General features: G+C 46.4%; 1 protein-coding gene and 1 pseudogene across 3 annotated transcripts in view; one reads left to right on the forward strand and one right to left on the reverse strand.

The window, feature by feature from the left end:
* Positions 1-15,558, forward strand: part of NR2C2 (nuclear receptor subfamily 2 group C member 2) — a 39,731-nt gene extending 24,173 nt beyond the window's left edge. For all 3 annotated transcript variants that reach the window (XM_021694895.2, XM_044916294.1, XM_044916296.1), the window contains 8 exons: positions 169-262; positions 3,954-4,087; positions 5,061-5,238; positions 6,400-6,521; positions 7,348-7,487; positions 10,159-10,296; positions 11,455-11,560; positions 14,395-15,558. In XM_021694895.2, the coding sequence (XP_021550570.1) occupies positions 169-262; positions 3,954-4,087; positions 5,061-5,238; positions 6,400-6,521; positions 7,348-7,487; positions 10,159-10,296; positions 11,455-11,560; positions 14,395-14,569 (1,087 nt within the window). In that variant the 3' untranslated portion in view covers positions 14,570-15,558. The remainder of the gene's footprint in view (positions 1-168; positions 263-3,953; positions 4,088-5,060; positions 5,239-6,399; positions 6,522-7,347; positions 7,488-10,158; positions 10,297-11,454; positions 11,561-14,394) is intronic.
* Positions 15,559-22,343: 6,785 nt separating this feature from the next.
* Positions 22,344-22,738, reverse strand: LOC110584921 (annotated as a pseudogene).
* Positions 22,739-22,895: the final 157 nt, after the last annotated feature.

The raw sequence follows: 22,895 nt of genomic DNA on the forward strand, positions 1-22,895 counted from the left end.
CTAGAGAGAAGGGGGGTGTGGTTCAGTCACTCGATTGGCTGAGTCTAGTTAGAGCTTTTCTGCTATTCAGGCAGTTTTGCAGATGTAGAAGGGACAGGGCAATGCAGCATGATCATACTGTGTGTTAAATGTTGGAAGCTACTCTGGGTTTCTTTATGTCTTAAATAGACAAACAGGTCTTCTTGATCCAGGGATGCTTGTGAACATCCAACAGCCTTTGATACGTGAGGATGGTACAGTTCTCCTGGCCACGGATTCCAAGGTGATATTCTCTACTTATACCTTCTCCTCCACCTTTATGTTGCAGTGCACACTGCTTCTCTAAATTTGTGCACCCACCTTCTTCTTGGCCTTCTGAGACTACCTTGAAAGCATGGCCTTCTACATCTCTTATTTCTTATACAGCCATCCTATGATTTGTTTTAGGGATGTTGACAGCTTTCCAGAAACTTGGGGCTGGCTGGTTATAGTCATTATTACATGTCAGGATCTAGAGTTCAGTTTGGTGAAAATTCAGTGGCTCTCATCTCAATAACCACCCCCACCCCACCCCACCCCAGTACACGAATTAGCAAACTACTGGTGTGCTGGGGAAATGGCTGCTTATCCTCAGATGGCCTTTTGCAAAAGCCTACTTATTAGTTCCTTTTTTTTTTTTAATTGAAGCATGGTTGACACACAGTGTTACATTATCCACCCCCACCCCACTCTTTTTAATTAGATGATCTGCAGGAGGAAGTTCAGGCAGGATTCTGACAATTGCAAAACTACTAAGAGCAAATCAGCCATAGGGAATTTAACGTGTTGTGAACAGAGGTGTTTGTCAATCAGGAGAGCGAGAAAGCTGGCTAACCCCCATGAAGATACCTAAGGGACGGGTTTTATCCAGGCAAGAAAATTGATTCTGTTTCCCATCTCGTTCTGATGTGACCCAGTAATGATGAAGTAGCAGCAAGCCATGGCTGAGTTCCAGTTTTCCTTCTCCAAAAGGAGGGACTTGGTAACGGTGCTGGCGGAGCCACTGCCCTGATCCAGAGCGGCGCTACCCGCAGGCTTCCTTCTCGTCCGTCCACGTGCACATCGCTGTGCCCACTCAGTACATGAGGAACATCCTCTCTTGGGAAAGAAAGGCATCAGTGGGAGCTCTTGGCTGGCACCAAAAGTGGCCTTCCATCCCGTGGTCCTGAGGCTGGGCCTCGAGCTTTCTCTCTTTGTGCCCTGGTGCTGCGTGCGACATGGCCATCACACCTGGCTTGCTGTCATCCGGTAGACACTCAGGACAGTGATGGATGCGTGGTGGGGTGGAGAGAAACCAGAAGCCTGAAGGAAGGCCCGGATAACCTTAAGACCTGATTACCAAAGGATTTCCCAGCAGCTCTTGTGTCATGCCGTCCACGCAGAGACTGAGAACCAAGAGACTCCAGAGTCGGCTGGCCCTGGGTCCAGAGCCCAGCGCCACTCTTGGTAGCCATGCGCCCTCTTTCCTACATCCCTGCTTCCCTCAGGACCGCCACCAGGGGGTGCTGGCAAACTTGAGTGAGTTACTTACATAAAGCCTGCAGCATACAGTGAGCACTCAGGAAGTGAGGAGTTAGTCGTGGTCACAGGACGGAAGAGAACGGACACAGGCACTGTGTGGTATTTAAGTAGTAGTGACGAGCAAGAGCTGCAGAGTCAGACCCACGCTTCCACCCCGCTCCTTCCTCTGTGCTCTGGAAGTGACCGTACCCACCCCAGGCGTGTGTCATGAATAATAGGATATAGACAAAGCTCCTAAAGGTAGCTCTTTTTTGTTTTTGTTTTTAAAGATTTATTTATTTGGAACAGAGAGAAGACATCACAAGTAGGTAGAGCAGCAGGCAGAGGCAGAGGGAGAAGCAGGCTTCCCGCAGAGCAGGGAGCCCGATGCGGGGCTCGATCCCAGGAGCCTGGGACCATGACCTGAGCCGAAGGCAGACGCTTAACGACTGAGCCACCCAGGCGCCCAGAAGCTGTTTTTTAAACCTTCTACTTTTAAATTATTAAAATTCAAAACAGTGTACTTTGACTAAATAACAGAGCTCTCACAGAGATCCCAGGCGCCCCCGGCCGACACCCGGGCGGTGCGGGCCGACTGGTCTTTCTCTTTCTCTCTGACGTGACGCCCGCATCTTTCAGCAGCTGCACGATACTGTTATGTGGTTGTTCTGTGATGTATGAAGCAGTACTCTGCTTAGGATCTTTTCCACTGCTCTAGTTTTTCACTTTCGTGATCCAGACACAACAGACATTTGTGTCTACCTGTCTTGGTTTATTTGTTTGCATATGTCTTTGGCTTTCCTATTTTTTTTTTATGGAGATCTAATTCATGTACCAGAAAACTCACACTTTTCGTGTACAGTGCAGTGGTCTTAGTACATTCACAAGGCTGTACAACCATCACCACTACCTGATTCCAGAACATTTTCATCACCCCAAAAAGAAGCCCTGCACCCATTGAGCCATCACTTCCCTCTCCCCCTGCTCCCGCCCCCGCCAACCGCTACTCTACTTTCTGACTATGGTTTTGTCAATTCTGGACATTTCATATAAAGGGAATCTTTCAGTATATGGCTTTTTGTGACTGGCTTCTTTCTCTTGACATACTGTTTTCGAGGTTCATCCATGTTCTGGCATGTATCAGCACTTCATTCCTTTTTTTTGCCAGATACTAAGCCATTGAGTGGCTGAACCACATTTTATTTATCCATTCATCAGCGGACGAACGTTTGGGTTGTTTCCACTTTTTGTCTATTATGAATAGTGCTGCTACAAACATTTGCGTACAAGTTTTTTTTGTGGACATACGTTTCGATTTCTCTTATGTATGTACCTAGGAGTGGAATGGCTGGTCATATGGTAACTCTGTGTTTAAACTTCTTGAGGAGCTGCCAGACTGTTTTCCACAGTAGCTGCACCATTTCACATTCCCACCAGCAGTGTGTGAGAGGGTCCACTTTCTCCACATCCTCCCAACACCTGTTATTATGTCTTTTTGATTATAACTCCTGTTGGGTGTGAGGTGGTATCTCATTGTGGTTTTGATTTGCATTTCCATTGATGTTGAACATCCTTTCATGTGTTTATTGACCATTTGTATACCTCTTTGAAGAAATGTCTGTTTAAATCCTTGGCCCATTCTTTTTTAACTCATTTGTCTTTTTATTATTAACTGTAAGAGTTCTTTAGATATTCTGGCTACTAAACCATTATTAAGATGTATGATTTGCAAATACCTCCTCCCATTCTGTGGGTTATCTTTTGTGTGTGGAAAGGGGGGGTTGTCTTTTTACTTTCTTAATGGCTTTTTTTTTTTTTTTTAAGATTCTATTTTTAAGCCATCTCTCCACCCAGCATGGGGCTCAAACTCACAACCCTGACATCAAGAGTCACACGTTCCACTCACTGAGCCAGCCAGGCGCCCCATTTAACTTTCTTAGTATCTTTTGAGGCACAAAAGTTTAAATTTTGGTGATGTCCAGTTTGTCTTTTGTTCCATTACCTTATTACGTGTATATTTGTGTAACTACCACCACAATGAAGACACAGAACTCTTCCATCACCAGAAAGATCTCCCGCCTGCTGCCCTGTTGAGGTCACACCCCATAGAAGTTGTTTTTATTTTTATTTATTTATTTTTTTAAGATTTTTTATTTATTTGACAGAGAGAGACACAGCGAGAGAGGGAACACAAGCAGGGGGAGTGGGAGAGGGAGAAGCAGGCTTCCTGCTGAGCAGGGAGCAGCCCGATGCGGGGCTCGATCCCAGGACCCCGGGATCATGACCTGAGCCGCAGGCAGACGCTTAATGACTGAGCCATCCAGGCGCCCCCCATAGAGGCAGTTTTTAAACTAACATTATACCTTCATTGGCCTGAGAGCCTTTTGTGTGTGTGTTTGTGTTCATCTTTAATGTTCTTATTTTGTGTTTAATAGGCTGAAACAAGCCAGGGAGCTCTGGGCACACTGGCAAATGTAGTAACCTCCCTTGCCAACTTAAGTGAATCCCTGAACAATGGTGACACTTCGGAAATGCAGCCGGAGGACCAGTCTGCAAGTGAGATTACTCGGTATGATGCCATGAGTGTGGGGGCTCCCCCGTGACGTGCACACTCAGCTGTTGCTGCGGGAGGGCGGGTGGCAGCATTTGACACCCACCCTGTATTTATTCAGGGATTGTAAAATCGTCACAGTGTTCCTGCACATCTGTCTTCTTCCACATTTTAACTATGGGAACATGGACCCATTTATATTACATGATATAAAGCAATCAAAACTGCTTTTCATTTCAAACAATGAAAAAGGAAATGGAATGATTCAGTGGAAGCAGGGAAAACCCTTCAGTAGACAGGTGTTACTTGTATCAGTCTTTATTTTGACTAAGTATTAGTAGTTCGTCCACTTTCCCACTTCTGTTTTAGTCTATTTTTCTCATGTATATTTTTTTCCAAGTAGTCTACAGCTTCAGTCCCATCAGGGTGTTCCTGACAGACGGCATTAGCTGATCCCAGACACCCGTAACGGGCTGCAGACGGCGTTTCTTCCCTATGACCTGGCTCTCATGTTCGCCCCTTCCCTGTGGGACTGGCCACTCCTGCCCATCTTGCCAGGCCACACAAGCACCCTGGTCCTCATATTCTCTTGCGACCTGATAGCAAAATTAAGATCTAGATCCAGTGGAAAGAGAATGGGATTCGAGTTGGGTAGAGTTCTGGTTCCACCACTCACTGGGTGGTTGGTATTAGAAAAGTTATTTAACATCCCTAAGCCTCAGCTTTCACATCTGTAAAATGGAGAGGGTTCTACCTTGGAGAGTAGTTGTGAAAAATAGAAATTATGTGTGAAAATAAATACTATATCGCTTAGTGCCCGTGATGATGTGTAGACCGTACACAGAAGCTCTCGTTATCCCTTCCCCCAGCAGGTAGACTTGAATGATCTTTTCCCTATCGCCTTGTTTTTCTAGATTAGGTCTCAGCTAGAGTTCTGTTCCTCCTGAAAGCTGGGGATTCACAACACTGCCTGCTTCCTTTTTGCTTACAGGGCATTTGATACTTTAGCTAAAGCACTTAATACCACAGACAGCTCCTCACCTCCAAGCCTAGCAGATGGGATAGACGCCAGTGGTGGAGGGGGCATCCATGTCATCAGCAGAGACCAGTCCACACCCATCATCGAGGTCGAAGGGCCCCTCCTTTCAGACACTCATGTCACATTTAAGGTGAGTGCATTCAGCCTAATCACATCCCCAGCCTCCCCAGCCTGCAGTTTGAAGCTAAAATCTTGCAGTGAGCTCATTTTCATATTGTTGGCTTTTGTTTGGATCTGGACCTTGTGTTCCAGAACAGTATTCTCATTAGAAAGAATTGTCACTCATGTTTTACACACAGTGTTTTGGCTCTAAAGGTAACTCACCCTGAAGCAAGTGTGGCCTATCCTTGCCAGGTGGGGCCGACATGGTGCTGCCCATCGAGGGCTTTTAGTGGACTAATCTGCCTCTTCTGCTTTCTGGGATGGCCTGGCTCCAGCATAGGCTCAGGCAGGCACCTATGTCCGCTCCAGCATGCAGGCAGCCAGCCCTCATTCCTAACCACTGGTCCTGACTGCTTGCTCTCTCGAGCCACAGAAAACAGACCTCCTACATCCTTGAAGAAGGCTGTTAGTCTTCCCCACATGCTCCTTCACTGGCCTCACTTCTGAAAGACAATCCCAGGTTCCCCAAAGCCCTCTCAGTTTCTAGGGCTACAGACTGTGTCTTCCTGTTCCCCCAGTGTTCTTTACTAGAGAGTCCTGACCAATCACTTAGGAAGACTGGGTCCCTGCTCATAGTTGCCCACCAGTGCCAAGAATATAGGTCACCAGTGGGATTCCAGCATCAAAGGCATTAATTCTCCTTCTGGACAGTGGAGCTCTGGAGCCCTCCCGCCACATAGGCTTCTGCTCAGCTCTCACTCACTGCTACCCTGAGGCCACCTACCAAATGCCTTCTAGCCATGAGGTTGATCGCTGTTAACTGATTTAATTTAGATTTTAACCTATGGCTCAAAATGGAATTGCCTTAGAAGAAATACCAGTTTAGCTGAGGCAAGAGTTGAAGAGTATGTCTGTGTGAGTGACCTGGGAGGTCACCATCACTGACCACATTCCAAGTGCCATCAGAGCCTAGTTCACTGGGCAAGAGATTATGGGGTGTTGGTGCCAGCCCCCCGCTGCAAAGGACACGGGCTTCATAAGGATGGGTCTACACAGGAACTTCAGCATCAGAGATCATCACAGCTCAGGCTCTCATAGTTGTTGAGACGTGACAGCAGTTCACGTTGACAGACAAAGCCATGCCCTGTCTCTCCGTCACCTCCTGTGCTGTGTGCCTCCTCCTCTCCAGCTCACGATGCCCAGCCCGATGCCAGAGTACCTCAACGTGCACTACATCTGCGAGTCAGCATCCCGCCTGCTTTTCCTCTCCATGCACTGGGCCAGGTCAATCCCAGCCTTTCAGGCACTTGGGTAAGTGGCCTTTTTCTCTGTGTGTATCCTTCGGCAAGAGCCTTCTCCTTGTTAGGAATGGCCTGGAAGGTATCTGAGGGCCCTTCTAGTTTGCACTTAGGACCTTGCTCCAGTGACCCTGATTTTCTTATTAAATACACTCTGTGGACTGGGAGCAGAGGACCAAGGCTGCCAGTGCTTCAGTGTTCCTCAACTTTTCTCAGGCCTTCTCCATATGCTGAGGACTTGGTGCTGAGAGCCAGGGATGGAGTGGAACAGAGGGCAGGAGTTGTCTGAAATCTTGAGACAAGGAGAGTGAGGCTGCATCTAGGGGCTTCTCAGATAAAGTCATACCATTCGCAGTGCGCCAAAGAGGCCATCCTGAGTATAAATCGTCTGAGGCAGGGCTGAAAGCTGGCGTGGCTGGCCCCTTTCTCTGCGTGCCAGTGCCGGCCCCTCCCTGGCAGGGCTCACAGGCCCTCTGTCCTTGAGCATAGGTGCAGGCTGTGTCAGAGGCCACACTCAGCTCCTAGCCTTTGGGTCACTGCAGCATCTCTAACAGCCACGCCAGGGCTACTGTGGGTTTAGAGGGCTGTAGGAGATGACCCTTTAGTCATACCCATCTCGATTTCTCATTACTGAAGTATAAGGTGTCTTTGTTAAGAAAATAGTTTATCCTCAGAGGGACTTTAGTTAAGAGATTCACAGACAGTGGTATTTTTGGAGAATGATCCTGGACATACCATAGACTTTCAAGAAATGCTTGTTGAATCTACTTGTTTGGAGCAAGCTGGGGCCTGGAGAATACCAGCATGTACCCACACCCACCCCGACCTTGTGTCCCCAGGCAGGACTGCAACACCAGCCTGGTGCGGGCCTGCTGGAACGAGCTCTTCACCCTCGGCCTGGCCCAGTGTGCCCAAGTCATGAGTCTCTCCACTATCCTGGCAGCCATTGTCAACCACCTGCAGAACAGCATCCAGGAAGGTAGGGCTGGGGCTGTGGGGGAGCATGTCTTGGTTCAGGCCGGCCCCTTGCAAACTGGCCGGCCACAGTGTCCCACAGCTTCCACAGGCTGAGGGTAGCTTAGCTTTTAAGTCCTGGGGCCTTTACCAGTGAGAACACTTAAATTTCCACCTGTCTGTCTTCTTTTCATACAAGGAATATGAAAGGAAAAAAAAAGATAATTGGAAAAGTTGCCAGCTTCCTGATACATAGGTATTTAGTGATGTTTTCAGAATAATCACAGCTTACACTTTCATCTTGATTGACAGGTATAAATGGAAGAAACTATAGTTTTTCACTTGTGTGGGTGAAAGAAAACCCAGTTCTTCTTTACTGTGTTTCTCTTCCCTGCGTGTCTCCTTTATTGCTCACACAGAACACTTCTGACCTGTGTGGTCACCAGTGTGGGGGGTGTTTTCCCCACAACAGGCAATTCTCTGAGACACCAGCTGGGTATACAACAGTTCAACTCCATTCTGACAGTCAGACATAGTGTCAGATCCCACAGGTTAAGGGCTCAGTCCCACAAGACCCTCCCCCCCAACACACTCTCTCTCTCTCTCTCTCTCTCTCTCTCTCTCTCTCTCTCTCTCCAGACTATCACTTGTGCTTCTCACCAACCTGCTATATAGACTGGAGGTTGTAGCAACCCTTGGGTTGGATAATTCACTAGCATAGCTCACAGAACTCAAGGATAGAGGATACAGATGAACCGCCACATGAAGAGATATATGGCGTGAGGTCTAGGAGAGTCTCAACCACAGGAGCTTCTGTCCCTGTGGACTTGGGGTGCTTCACCCTTCCGGTGTGCATGTGTTCACCAACCTGGAAGCTCTCTCAACCCCATATTATTGGGATTTTATGGATACTGCCTCACGTAGCCGTGATCAGTTATTAAGTCCATTTCTAGCCCCTCTCCCCTCTCTGTAGGATGAGGGATGGGACTGGAAATTCCAAGGTTCTGAATGTGCTTTAGTCTTTCCAGGGGCCATTAGGGGTCCCACCCAGAGTCACCTCAGTGGAACAAAAGATGCTCCTAGTGCTCTTAACATGTAAGAATTTACAGGGGTTTTAGGAGCTCTTTGTCAGGGATAGGGTCAAAAACAAATAGATCAAGAGATGCTGCTAATGTTCTTATCACTTAGAAATTACAAGGGCTTCAAGAGCTCTGTGCCAGGAACCGGGGGGCAGAGACCAGCATACATACTTTCTATTCTCTCAACAGCGGGTTACGCTTTCCCGTGTAACAAGTTCTCACAGCCCTGGAGGGACTGTGATTGCAGTCAGGGCCTTGATTTGCCCCAAGTGAAACAGCAAGTAGAAGAGCTGGGCACAAATCTGGCCACGCAGACTCCTAGTCCAGGACTTAGTTGCCTCACCCAGTTCCCTCGTGAATGAACGTGTCACTCTCTTCTAGAAAGATTTGTGGCAACCATCTAACATCTGGTGGCCCAGTCCCAACTGCATCCGGACCAGGAGATAGCCAGTGCAGTCTCTCCACATGCTCTGAGCCCAGAGTGCACCAAAGACACGGTCTCAAGGGAGCATGCCCAGCATTCAGGACTAATATTTGATGCTAAATTGCAGTTGAGGTGCACTTTTCATTAGGCATTCGAGATGTTTGATTACCTAGGAATCGAGTGACCTAGTTACAACTTTGGTTATTCCTTTGGAATAGTAATATTATAACATCTTGTTGCATTTAAGTTAGATTTGTTCACAAGTGAGGATTAGCTATCATTCATTCATTCATTTATTTTGAGAGAGAGAGAGTTGGGGAGGAGGGGCAGAGAGAGAGAATCCTAAGCAGGCTCCACACCCAGCGAGGAGCCCAGAGCAGGGCTTGATCTCACACCCCTGAGATCACGACCTGAGCCAAAATCAAGAGTCAGACACTTAACCGACCGAGCCACCCAGGCACCCCTTAATTACCTTTATTTTTAATTGCATGTGATAATACTAATATCTTCAGCAAATATTATCAGGAAGATTAAAACAAATAACATATAAAAATTGTTTTCACAACTAAAAAATGTCAGCATTTACTGGTCAGGTCCATAAACCTTTATTAAATGCCTGCAGAGAGTTTAGAGAGCCTGACCACTGATAAGAATTGACTTACGGGGGCGCCTGGGTGGCTCAGTCATTAAGTGTCTGCCTTCGGCTCAGGTCATGATCCCAGGCTCCTGGGATTGAGTCCCACATCGGGCTCTCCGCTCAGCGGGAAGCCTGCTTCTCCCTCTCCCACTCCCCCTGCTTGTGTTCCCTCTCTCACTGTCTCTCTCTCTCTGTGTCAAACAAATAAACAAACAAATAAAATCTAAAAAAAAAAAAAAGTTGACTTACAGGTCTTAAGCACAGAATAAAGGGAACTATCAATTTGCACCTATAGGCCCTGCCCCAAGGTAGGGCCAGGGAGAATCAGTGGTCTAGGGGTTTGTTACTGAGACAGAATATACAGCAGAGTTGCATTTGGGTATACCTATTGTCACTTCACCTTTACCTGGAAAATGAGGCTCCTCACCATCTTAAGGTAACTGGTTTTCCATTAAAAAGTGAAATTATTTTCTCTTTCAATCTGTGGCTCCTCAAGAAAGCTCGTGTCATTGTTCTTACCAGCCTTTCTCAGGGGGTCTGTGATGTTCATTTCTAGATAAACTTTCTGGAGACCGGATAAAGCAAGTCATGGAGCACATCTGGAAGCTTCAGGAGTTCTGTAACAGTATGGCGAAGCTGGATATAGACGGCTATGAGTATGCATACCTTAAAGCTATAGTTCTCTTTAGCCCCGGTAAGATATGTGGTGGGTACTCACAACAGTTTTCCATCTGTGTCTGCTAATATTTCTGAACATGAACTTGTCAAGTCATCAGCCAGATTGTTTGTGACCGAATATTCTCCTAATAGGTGTGCTTTGCTAGCTAACATAAACACATTCTTTTAAATTGTTGCCTTTACAGTCCCAAAGATATGCCGTGGTTCCTGGTGACTTCGTATGTTGAATAGATTTATTCTGTATCCTAATTTAGACCATTGGCCAAGTAAGACTTTGGCATACAAAATAGAGTATACTACCATCCAGTGTCCTTTTTTTTTTTTTTTAATTCATTAGAGACAGAGAGCATGAGCAGGGGGGAGAGGCAGAAGGAGAGGGAGAAGCAGGCTCCCCACCAAGCAGGGAGCCCGACGTGGGGCTCAATCCCAGGACCCGGAGATCATAACCTGAACCGAAAGCAGACACCCAACCATCTGAGCCACCTAGGCGCCCCCTCAGTGTCCTTTTTTGTTTTGTTCTGATTTCTTTTGCTTTCCTTTTTGCCAGTTATCAGGTTGTGTTAGCATATGTTCTCCAGTACAGACTGAAAGTGCCCAAGTTCAGCTGTCCCTGTAGGGCAGCACCTGAAAAAGCCGACAGGACTGTGCGGCTGGCCTCGCTGCCCCCCTCTCAGCTCTTCTCTCTGAACCTCCAGAGGTCACTCAGGCTGACTGTTGTCCTTAATAGTGGGGTTTGGGCACAGCTTAACCCTCCCTTCCTCCCCAGCCATCCACTCGTGAGTGACAAAATAGCTAATATAAATGGGAGAAATTATGTGATTAAATACATAGGAGGTAAGTGGTAATTTCTAATCTTGGGTGATAGGTCTAAAATCTCTGTTTTCTAGAGTGGTAGGAAGCCAGATGTCCAGATCCAAGCCAGGCGGGGCTGCTGAGGCTGGTGTGACCACTGAGGAGCCCAGCCCCCTCCTGGGAACCTTCAGGCCTTGGCAGGGTACAGAGCAAAAGCCAGTGTTTTAGCAGTAATATCCAAACCAGACCCACCTTCAGGGTTCAATCTATAGCGTACTTGAGAAATTGGTCAGAGGTTTAACTAAAAATAAGTACTAAGAAGTCTGCCAAGTGAGGCTTTCCAAATACACAGGGCAATTTGGGGGTACTTTTCTCTTTTCAGATCATCCAGGTTTGACCAGCACAAGCCAGATTGAAAAATTCCAAGAAAAGGCACAGATGGAATTGCAGGACTATGTTCAGAAAACCTACTCAGAAGACACCTACCGGTGAGGCACACAGTACGCGCTCTCGTGGTGGGGCAGGAAGGAGTGCAGCTGCATCTGCAGACATAAATATAAATTGTCAGCCTTCCCGCCCCTGGCAGCCTGGTAGAAGCCTCCTTTTGATCACATTTTAATTCCTGCATTTCATGGGTGGTAACTGTGGAAAGTGCTAGGTGGTAGGGTCAGGAATCCTAGGCCATTCCAGGGTTGCTGGGTATAAACTGTGGGCAAGACCTTGGGTTGCTCTTCTGTAACATGCTGAGGGGCTGGAATCATTGCTGTGTGGTTTCCTCTGGGGCTAACGTGCACGAAGTGGCAGTTCTCTTGGGGGCTCCCCGCGCCCAGAAGAGCAGCCCTGCCCCTCTGGCCCACATCCACTGAAGAGGTAGAACCAGCACACGTCATAGAAAAGTGTTCATCGACAAAAGCCAAACCTGACCTCTACAAAGGAGTGAGTGTGTTACAGAAAATAGTTAATTTTGCCCTTAGATAAACTGATTTTTTAAAGTTCCTTTATTTGGGCAAAAAGTTAATTTTAATGGTTGGGCAGCAAATATATGTGTACACACACACACACACACAGAGACACACACACACACAGACACACAGACACATATGTGTACACACACACAGACACACACAGCAAATATATGTGTACACAGACACACAGACACACATGTGTACACACACACACACACACACACCCCTTTCTCACGCAAATCTGAACAGGAAAGTTGTTCTCAATTAAGGCAGAAGGCCTGCCAGGCTTTCCAGCCAAGGAGTGGAGGAGCTCTTTGATCATGACCACTTCCAGCCCACTAGAAGCTACATGAATTACTGAGGTCACGTCAGGCAAACTAATATTTCCTTCCCTGCCCTGTCCCCTCAAAGTAAACACTTGATCAAAACTGACCAGGAAGATACATGGCCTCACCGTCCTCAGTTTGTGTCGTCTTCACAGACCTCAGTCCATAGGTGCCCCATGGAATGAAAATGCCCCAGGTCCCAGGAAGACTGTTTCTGTGATGTAACTGGGGGGTGGGGGGCTGGCCCTGCCAGCCCTGCTGGCAGAGAACCTCCTCTGCTTTAGACACAACTCCATGACCAGACACACCTTTTGCCAAAGCGGGATCCATTTTCTCCTGGAATCGCTGAAAACCTCACCATGACTCTTGAGTAGTAATTCCAGCCTCAGTGCACAGGGAACGGGGCCACGGGCCTGCTCCCACACGGTGCCTATGGTCAGAAGAGCCTGGAAATGGCCCTCCGGGGGCTGCACACTAGAGGCATCGTGACAACAGCACCTCTCTGGCCTTGGAAAGGAGGGGTTTCTGAAGAAATCCAGCCAGGGACCCAGCCAAGCGATTTGGGACCCTTTCTCATGGGACGCAGAAACTCACTCAGAGACAGTTCTCAAAACAAGGCCCTAGGACCGCTGACCTCTTTTTCTGCATTCATTATTTTACTTTTTCTCATCTCTATGCCTTTTCTCGTACTGTTTGCTCCTCCTGAAATACCCTCCCATTCTTCCCCACTGTTTACATCTCTGCTGAGAGAAACCTCAGCCAGCCTCTAAAGCCCAGCTGATCTCTCTCATGCCACCCCACCTCCCCCAGGCAGTCCTCCCTGATTTACCTTTGCTGACTGCCCGAGACCCTCAGCCTGTCAGCCCCTCGTGGTCTATGCTGGTGTCCCCTTATACCTTTGTATGTCCTGTAAGACTCATGGTGGCTAGACGAATGGCGGATGGTGCTGGAATGCTACTTGCATAATACATATATTCTCTTTTAAAAAATAACAATGTTTACTATAGAAAAAAATGAGAACATTCTGGAAAGTAAAGTGAAAACGTCCATATAAATACCACCTTTCATAGATACCTGTTAATGTTTTATGCATTTCCTTCCAGAAATTTTTTATATTTGTGTAATTGGAATCATAAAATACAAAGTAAGGTTTTGTAACCCTTTTTTCATTTAATGTTCAACTGAGCATACTTCATCTTTTGTGGCTAAGGAGATGCTGTAATTTCTTTAACACTTCCCCATTGATGAGAATGTAGGTTGTTTCCAGACCGGGCTGGCCCCTCAGTGAGCATCTGTGCAGTGGCGGGGAACGCCAGTCACATGCTCCAGATACAGCGGCAGTGGCCCACCACGACAGGGTCACGGTGTACCCTGCCATCCAGGGTGTTTTCAAACTGAAGACAATCTTCTGCTTTATTTTTAATTATAATGCTGTACGAACACTGGGAATTAGGGAGTGCAGGAATACAGAAGTTTAATAAGTAAAAGCAGTCCAAATCCCCACCCAGAGGCCAGCCATTCACATTTTGGTGAACATCCTTCCGAATACTTTTGTATGCACGTCACACAAATAAATCTACGCCAGTGAGACTGCACTGTACTTGCTGCTTCCCAGTCTGCTTTTATTCAGCTATATGTCATGGACTGCTTTCCTTACCAGTGACAGATCTTTTTTGTACTTTTTAGTGAGTATATCGTGATCTTTTATATGGAGACACACCATACCTTTTTTTAACTTATCCTTTATTGATTTCCAAATTTTTCTTTTTTGGTGGGGGTGGGGACAATTGTTAAAAATGAAGGAAACATTTGTACAGACGTCTTTGTACTTAGTTTTGATTTCTTTTTTTTTCTTCATGATAAATCCTTACAAGAGGAACTGTTGAAATTTGAAATACAGGGGGGAGATCATAGGTCTGTTTGTTTGGTTTAATTCCAAGCAGTGCAGACAGGGTCCCAGGAGCCTGTCCAGGGAGAAGTCTGAAGGGCAGTGAATCCCCTTTCTCTAACTAAGGACCCTCCCTTTCACAGATTGGCCCGGATTCTTGTTCGCCTGCCGGCACTCAGGCTGATGAGCTCCAACATAACAGAAGAACTTTTTTTCACTGGTCTCATTGGCAATGTGTCGATAGACAGCATAATCCCCTACATCCTCAAGATGGAGACAGCAGAGTACAATGGCCAGATCACCGGAGCCAGCTTATAGTGCGTACCGCACACCTGCAGAGAAGCAAAAGGATCCTCCCAGGACCACTCGGATACAGAGAAAATAAAGTAGTGGTATTTTGGTATGTGCAAATATTTCCAGTATGTTAGCCATTTCCTACCTGGTTTCTTCTTATCTGTTAATCCCAGACAATAGCAACTAAAAGACTAGTAGGATCCTTTCCTGCCATAAGAAATGTTATAATGCCTTTTGATGAAGGAGATTTTGAAACAATCTTTTAACCCAGTTTGTATTTAGAAATCCTCAAAGGGCAAAAAACAGAGTTTTATAATGTCAGAGACTGGTATTAAACAAAACAAAAAGAACCTAAGAGAACAGTATGTGTGTATATATATTAAAAATGTCCTTGGAATTAATAGCTACTAATTACCAGGGTAATAATATTAGCACTTTCTAAGCACTTCTTATCAATGCGTAATGTTAGCAACATCTTGCCCTCGGGCAGGACAAATGGAAAACTGTATATGTCTTTTGCCGAAATGCTAGTAATTTCTGTGAAAACGCACTAGGGTACAGGAGACAATCATTTATGTTTAAGAAAAGATGGCATCATTCCTAATTGTATGCACACACTTGTGGTGTTGAACTAAATTCCTATGAACGAATGAAAATGTGGCTCATCTGTATGATGCAGTAAGTGGGAGTGTGGAGGCACAGTCGGGGGTGACCCAAACCAGAAGCTTCCTCAGCTGTGAGGTGATGATGCTTGTCAGCTTCCTTGACCTCTGGTTCTGGTCTGTGACTGGCATCTGCAGGCTCCTCCAAACCTGGGGCTCTCTTCTGATGACTGGTTCTCAGAATTGGATTACAACCAGTCAGACATTAACTGCCAATTCCTTCAGCAACTGAAAACATCCCCACATCACCTCCACCACTCACGGCAGACAGAGCCTTCTGACCAAAAAGTGCAAGGTGGGCATTTTGAACCCGACAGTAATTCCTGAATGCAGTCTGGGGCGCTGGCTCGTTGTTCAGACGGAGGAGTACAAAGGTTCCCTTCTCATGGGGTTTCCATTCCAAACATCCCCTCAAGAAGGGCTGTATTCCTGCAGTTCACTCAGAACTGTGAAGGGGATTCGGGGCCGGGGGGGGGGGGGAGGTGCAGGATTTTGCTGCCTGGCCAGGGTGGTGGTGGTGGTGCGGCTGAATGGAAGGTTTCTCTGTTGACCTTAAATATCAGGGTTTTCCAAAGTGTCTCCAGACTCAGCATTTCTGTTGGCAATTTTTTGAATGGTACTGGTACACCATGCACTTTGATTCCCCCAGGTGTGTGCCAGCAAAGAACCCTGGAGCATTTTAGGTGATGGATGCAGAAGCAAGCTACCTGCTCTTAAAAAAAAAAAAAAAAAAAAAAAAAAACCCTTAACTCCCAAAGTTATCTTCTTTCTCTTAAGTTATAGCAACCATCGTTTACAAGAACAGAATGCAGTTATAAGGAAGTTCTATCTAGAGAAGAGCACCCATAAATTCTCATGGATGCAAGCAGCGGGCATTTCCTGCTTGGGAAAAGTGCCGTGTCCAAGACCCAGTCAGGTACTCTTCATTTCCTTTCCGTATAGCCCAGATTAAGAAAATAGCTAAAGTTAAATCTGTGTCTCCCATATCTTTTGATCAGATGATATCCAGAAAGATCCCAGTGCGCTTCCCCTGCCTCACAGGCACTCCCCAGCCTGGCTCAGGCCCTCGTCGAGGTGGGGTCTCGGGTGCTGTGTAGGTACCCAGCCTGCTGGCCGCTGCCTTATGACAGAACAGAATGCTCTTGAAGCATTAGCAGCACTTTGTGAAAGTCGTTAGTGGGAATTAAGTGTGGGGACAGTATATCCAACTTCTGAATTCCTATTTAGATTTAATTATATTATTTATAGTTCATGTCTTGGAAGCAAATTTTGGAGACAATAGGGGAGCCCGTTATAAAATGATGGAAAGAATTTAATTTTGCCTGCTTATTAAATTTTTGGTTTTCTAACTTGGAAGTGATTTAAATTTCAAAATTAAGGGAAAAAAAAAAACTAGCCAAGACAGTGAAGTTAGGGCAGGTCGGTTTCATTTCTGCTCATGAAGGATTTTAGCAGAGGGTATCTGCAACCGTGTTTATGCATCTTACACAGCAAGTTGCCTCTTTTCTGTTCTTTTGGTTTTTTAATGTAAGCATGTCTGTTGATCACATAGCTGTTCTCTGGGATTACATGCTATGTCACATCTCCCAGATCTGATTCTCGGTGTTGGGGAAAAGGCCCACCCCTTCTTCCTGGGGTGGCCCTGGGAGTCTTGTGTCCATTCGGCTTGTAGACTCAGGTGGCCTTCAGATACTGGGATGCCTTAGCCAAGACCTCGACTGAGGTCCCAACGACGCCACTGCTGAAGGGTATTGGGGTAGAAGTGATAACCAGCAGAAAAACCGAACATTTGGGTGAGTGAGTGCCACACCCTGGCAGGCCAGCCCTGGAGAAAAATCAATTTGGCTTAGAGGGTTGTTGATTCTGACCTGGTCCTGGTCCTTGGGTCCCTTCACTGATGGTGGCTGATTGCAGTGGACCATTTTGGGCCTTGAACATCATTAGTTTCCCAGATCCTCTTGGCCTTATTTTGAAGTAGACTTCCCTAAAGATATGTTCACACAAGCTGATTTCTTGCTGCCCCAAATCATTTCACACTTTGACAGCAGGTCCGTCCCGTCTTGTCAGATTGGCTAAGAGAAGCCCAAAGTCAAGAACTTAAAGGGATCCCAAGCAAATACTGAGGTTCAGCTTTCACAAGTCTTTTACCTCTTGTTAGTAGTCTGTGAAAGTCTAGATTTAGTTAAGGAAGGCCAGCCCTCTACCCACTGGGTTTCTGACTGAAATAAGCCAGGAGCAGATTCTTCACTACACAGCCTGCCCACATGTCCCTTCTGCTGTCCTGGCTCTTCCTCCCTTGCGAGAGGAGGTGGCAGTACGCATCGTGCTTCTTGATGCCAGTGGTATCTCAGATAATGCTAGACAGTTAGGTGTTGAAATTGTGGAGGTCATGACACAGAATCATAAAGGACAGGAAGAGACTTAGAAAAAGTCCAAATTACACAAGCAAATGATACTTTCCAGGTTATTCCACCCTTCTCATTTGAGATTTGTATGTGTGTCTGTTGGGAGGTCACCATTATTTATTATCTAACTTCTGCCATGAGGCTGTGGTTGGGGTTCTTTGTTGTTTGGGTTTTTATATGTCAGGTGTAGTCACTTGTTGTAAGATGTTATGTAAATGCCCTCAAGAGGGACTGCTGTCTAGCTTGTCAGTATTAAATGTGGACTGTGTTCTGAGGCAGTTGCCACCAGCCACGGTGAGAGCGACGGATGCGCCTTCTCTTGGGCTCCCTGATGCGGTGGCCACACACTCACTAGAGGACATGGTTGTGGCCGTAGTACAGACTTACTCAGTGCTTTTGCTTGTGTTGGGGATAATCACAGCAGGGAGCTAAGAATCGGAAGGGCTAGATCTAGTGCTTTTATTCTGGACAAAAACCACATCCTAATCCTTTGGGGGAATTTCTAGTAGAGCAGTCTTGCCCCCAGCCTGCCCTCTGCCTGACACGCAGCCCTTGGCTATGGAGCCAAGTTTCAGGACCCGATCAGATCAGAGTCCAGAAGCTTGTAGCCCACTTGCCGGTGGAAAGGGCCTCATGTGCAGTGGGGCTGTAGATGACATTTCAACTCTTCTCTAAGTCTAGGCCATGAAAAGTCATCTTCTGACGTTCACTTTCATCCCGGCTATGAATGAATGGAGGGATAGTGGAGCAGGCCGGGCAGATGCCCATATGCTTCCTTTGTCCCACTTCCAGTTTCTAGATTGTACGGCTCTTTGAAATGTCTTAACTTTGATGTAAATTTGTAAAGCCAAGCCCTAATCGAGATAGACTGGGTTTGGGTCTTTTGTACACAGGGTTTTGGACATCCTCACGTGTGCCTCCTGCCGGTGCACACTTGCGCGTGTCCAGCCCTGGGGTCCCTTCAGCGGCATCGTGCGTGTACAGATTTATAGGCTTGTATGACTGAATGAATGTACATGTGTTTATATCTTCTATATATGTACAGTGTATATAGTGTGTGTATGTGTACATAGATGTATATATTATGTATACAGACATGTAGCCATGTATCCAAAGTTCCCTTATGTTTTAAAGAGAGTCTATGATAGAGTTGCTAAAGTAAATTGATGTGGATGTTCCAAGGTCCCTCAGCAGGATGGATTTGCTGATATTTTAACTCCATTTTCCTTTGGGTGAGCCTGGCTGGGAAAGGCCATGAAGGCAGATACTCCACCCTATGCCAAGGAAAGTTCCAGACGGAAAAGGTCCTGATAGGAGGACACTGCTGTATATTGTATATTTTCTGGGTCAGACAGCGGCCAGAAAGCTAGAAAGTTGAAAACTAGGTGGGGATCTTTCACCTGGGTGCCGCATGCCTGTTTATAGCCCGACTGGAAGGAACTTGGCAGTTGGAGCTGTCGGCCTTCCCAGACTTGCTCTGTCATGTGGTCCAGAGATCGGCCTCACGGTCAGAGATTCGGAACGGTCCATGTGCTGGGGCCTGCCTCCCAGGTCTCTGCTTGCTCTGGACGTAGCAAACAGCGGGCACTGCCCTGTGGCTCAACAGATTCCCATCTCTAATGCCAGTTGAAAAAAACCTACCAAGTAGTCTTTTAAAATAAGCATAAGATAACTTATGGCACAGAAGTTACAAATTTTAAATTCTCTAACTGTAGCATGTGAATAAAATCCACTGACCTAAATCCTTTCTATAAATTGTTTTAAAATTTTTAGATAAAAATGGTATTTTAATATGGCTATTTGTGCCCTTAAAGCTACAGATGCCAAATTTTTCTTGTCCAGGTCTGTTCTGATTAATTTTCCCCCTTAATTGGGCTTTAAACTGAGTCATGGCACTCGGGAGCCAGGGCCCAAGCCCAGCAGAGCTGCTTACAGACCTGGGAAGTGGGGTCTGCCTGGCCGAGGGCCGCAAGCTGGCCCGCTGAAGGGAGTCCCTGGAGAACTGCAAAAACTCACATAATCCACAGGTTTTCTGGTTTTTTGTTGGTGGTGTTTTTTGGTTTTTTTGGGTTTGTTTGTTTTTTTTAAATAAGCTACTGAAATGTTTGAAAACACTTCATTGAGACCATAGTACTCAGTGCCTTTTGTGAGACGGTGGGTCATTTAGCCTTCAGCTTCCCCTCTATTGGATGTAAAAAAAAAAAAAAAAAAAAACAACTCTGCTACTTCACTGGCCTCATCCAACAGTGCTTATTTGACCCTTGCCCCTGTCCTTGCCTGTTGTGACAATCACACTATTGAAGGTGGCTTCCCAGTTAAAATACGAGAAGAAGCTTGACAGGTCTCTAAATGAATCTTCAAAATAAAAATTTTCATTTGGGGAGGGTATTTTAACAGCAATCTAAGAATAATTAAACTTTGAACTTAAAAAGAGTATCTTAGGGGTGGGGAAATGCCTGAGATATTTTTAAGGCCCAGCTAGACTTTCAGTTCAGAAACCAATAATCCGGTGTCTCAATATTTCTACATACAGCATAGAAAAAAATGCTATAAATATTGGGAAAAAAAAGTTTGGCAACATTTATCAGCTGACATACTGTGATAGCTTAATATTTGCATAACATTTGGAAATAGTAGACTTTTATGTTACAAATGGCTTGTCTTTAGGAACATATACTCAATTACCATTAACGACCAGAGCATCCATGGACTCAGATGCTGCCGCCACATACAACTCAAGTGCTGGAATATTTTTCTACAGTCTCCGTTCTCCCCATTCTCTTGTAAACCAGTGTTCAACTAGTTTTATAACTGAAAAGCTGCACATTTTTCATAGTACAAACCATAGTTTTTACCTGTAGTTTGGACCTGTTAAAATGTAGCTGCATTACCAGCCCTTTTAAAAGACATCTGTTAAAGGAAAATTCGGGTGTTAATTTCTTGGGACCGTTTCTGTAACTTCTGCCCTTCACAATATAGAAAATACTGTTATGCCGTTACATTTTAATTCCAGGTTTAAAACCTGTTGAAAGCTGTAGCTTGAAATCAGCTTTGTTTATGTGATGGCATTTAAAAAAGAGCATGTTCTTTTTAAACTGAATTTTATATCTAATCAATGTCTTCAGTCTTGAAGAAGAATTTGCATTGTTGTGTTTGTATATAGAGTATTGCAGTGCATGAATTAGCTTTATGCATTTTATTAAATGCTGTTTCAATGTGGCATTATCGTTGTGGCTTAATACTACTACCTAAATGAGGTTTATACTATTAAAAAAGTGAATTAAAGACTAAATGTGCATCTTCTCATTTCTTCTAATAGTAATAGCAGTAATGCCTGATCCCCAGGGGCTCCGTGCTGTCTCACCCCAAGCAGGTGGTGAGGAAGCAGCCTGTGGTCAGAGCCCTACAGCTTTCACCTCCCCTTAGTCTCAGCCAGAGTCCACGTGCTGGCCCACTGGCCTTGTAAACACCTTTAGTGGGAAAGGTATGGCCTTTTCCACTGGGGCCATTCCTCAGTGTGGAGGTCAAAAAGCCAGGCAGCTGGTTCCGGAGCAGAGCACCCGTGGGCTGCCGGGACCACACAGGCTGTCGGCACAGATGCGCCAGAGCCAGGCTGCAAAAACCAGCACGTGCTTCCTGTAAGGGTAACGACTATCCAGAATAAAAGCGTGGTCTTCCAGTTGTAGAAGTTGGAAAGCACTTGCTCAGTATGTCACGTGACTTCTCATTTTACTGGTGAGGATTCTGAGGTGCAAAGTCAGATTCCTGGCAGAACCCCCCCAGCAACCAGACAGCTTCAAATGGCCCTGCCAGGTCGTACTCAAAATGAAAATAGGTCACTTCAGGAGAACAAGGTCTAAAACCATGCATCGTTTGTGCGAAGAAAAAAACATAACTCCTCATAGTGATTTTTTCCTCCCGTTTCCGTAAATTTTAAACCCATCTTATCATTACTAAACCGCGGCGGAAATAGAAGACAAAGGTTTAAAGAGATAACCGTGCCCCCTAGTGGTGCTTATTTCAAGTCTCTGTAAAGAGAGGGGCGGCACTGCCCCATCAGGCACTAGATGCTTCTCTCCAAAGAGGGCTCGCTATCCAGGTCAGCAACCTTTCTGGGGCCCCCCATTGGGCTATGGATGGAAGGGGTACTTCCCGAACGCTGGCTCACTTGCTGTGCACACAGACCAAAGGGAACAGACTCTTTCTGAAAAGCCCCAGCGGCTGGTGGGAAAACCACGGCTGCGGTCACCTGGGAGCGGTTATTAGAAACCAGACAGAGGATTAGAATGGAGGACAGATTTCTCTGTTCACCCTCCAAAATTGTAAAAGGGGGCAGGGTGCCCCGTGGTGCGGACCTGCGATTAGACACACAACCCTGGTGAGCCTGCAGCCATGCCCCACACGCACACACGCACGCACCCACCAGCCATGACCCGTGAACACCAGTCAGATGCAAAATCACAGAAAACCACAATCTGAGCATCAAATGTAAAAGAAGCCAAACCCCTCCCAATGTAATGGGCTGACCCCCAGCATTTATATAAAACCTTCTGGTTCCACATCCTTCCCCATGGCAGTCTACCTCCTGACCTCCCCCTGCTCCTTTCAGCCCCACTGGGTGGCTGCTTCCCGCAGGGCAGTCTCCATGTCCGCCTCCACGGCTCCCCGGGCCAGCTGGTCCCTCATTTTTTTTTTTTTTGCAGTTTTATACCTTTATTTGACAATCAGCAATTAGTTCTCATCCACATTAACTGTCTGCAGATTTTTGAAAGTGGTGACAGGTACATAGGTAACCAGTGTGTACAGCTTGTTTGGTGAATCTTCATCCTCGTTACGTTTCCTGGAAACCGCACACGGATACAGTATGGAACATTCCTTATTCCTTTGGCCCAGACAGCTTTGTTGAGCCTGGTGTCAATGCGCACATCTGGAGTTCCCATCTCCTTCATGGCAAATTTTCGGATCTCTTTGAGTGCCCGAGGGGCACGCTTCTTGAAACCCACTCCATGGATGCGCTTGTGAATGTTGATGGTGTATTCTCTGGTCACTACCTCGTTGATGGCAGAACGGCCCTTCTTCTTCTCGCCGCCCTTCTTCGCGGGAGCCATTCCGCCGGGCTCTGGTTGGAAAGGAAGGGGTCCCTCACTTCTGACCAGCTAAACCGTAAGGCAGCCAACCCTTGAGGGCTCTGGTGTTGCCTGAGGGCCGAAAGCGGCAAGTGACCGCAGTATCCATGTCCTGTGAGGGAAGAACTAGGCGGACCCTCCGTAAGCCCTCACCCCC

Source organism: Neomonachus schauinslandi, chromosome 1, assembly GCF_002201575.2.
Source record: "Neomonachus schauinslandi chromosome 1, ASM220157v2, whole genome shotgun sequence".
Lineage (NCBI taxonomy): Eukaryota > Metazoa > Chordata > Mammalia > Carnivora > Phocidae > Neomonachus > Neomonachus schauinslandi.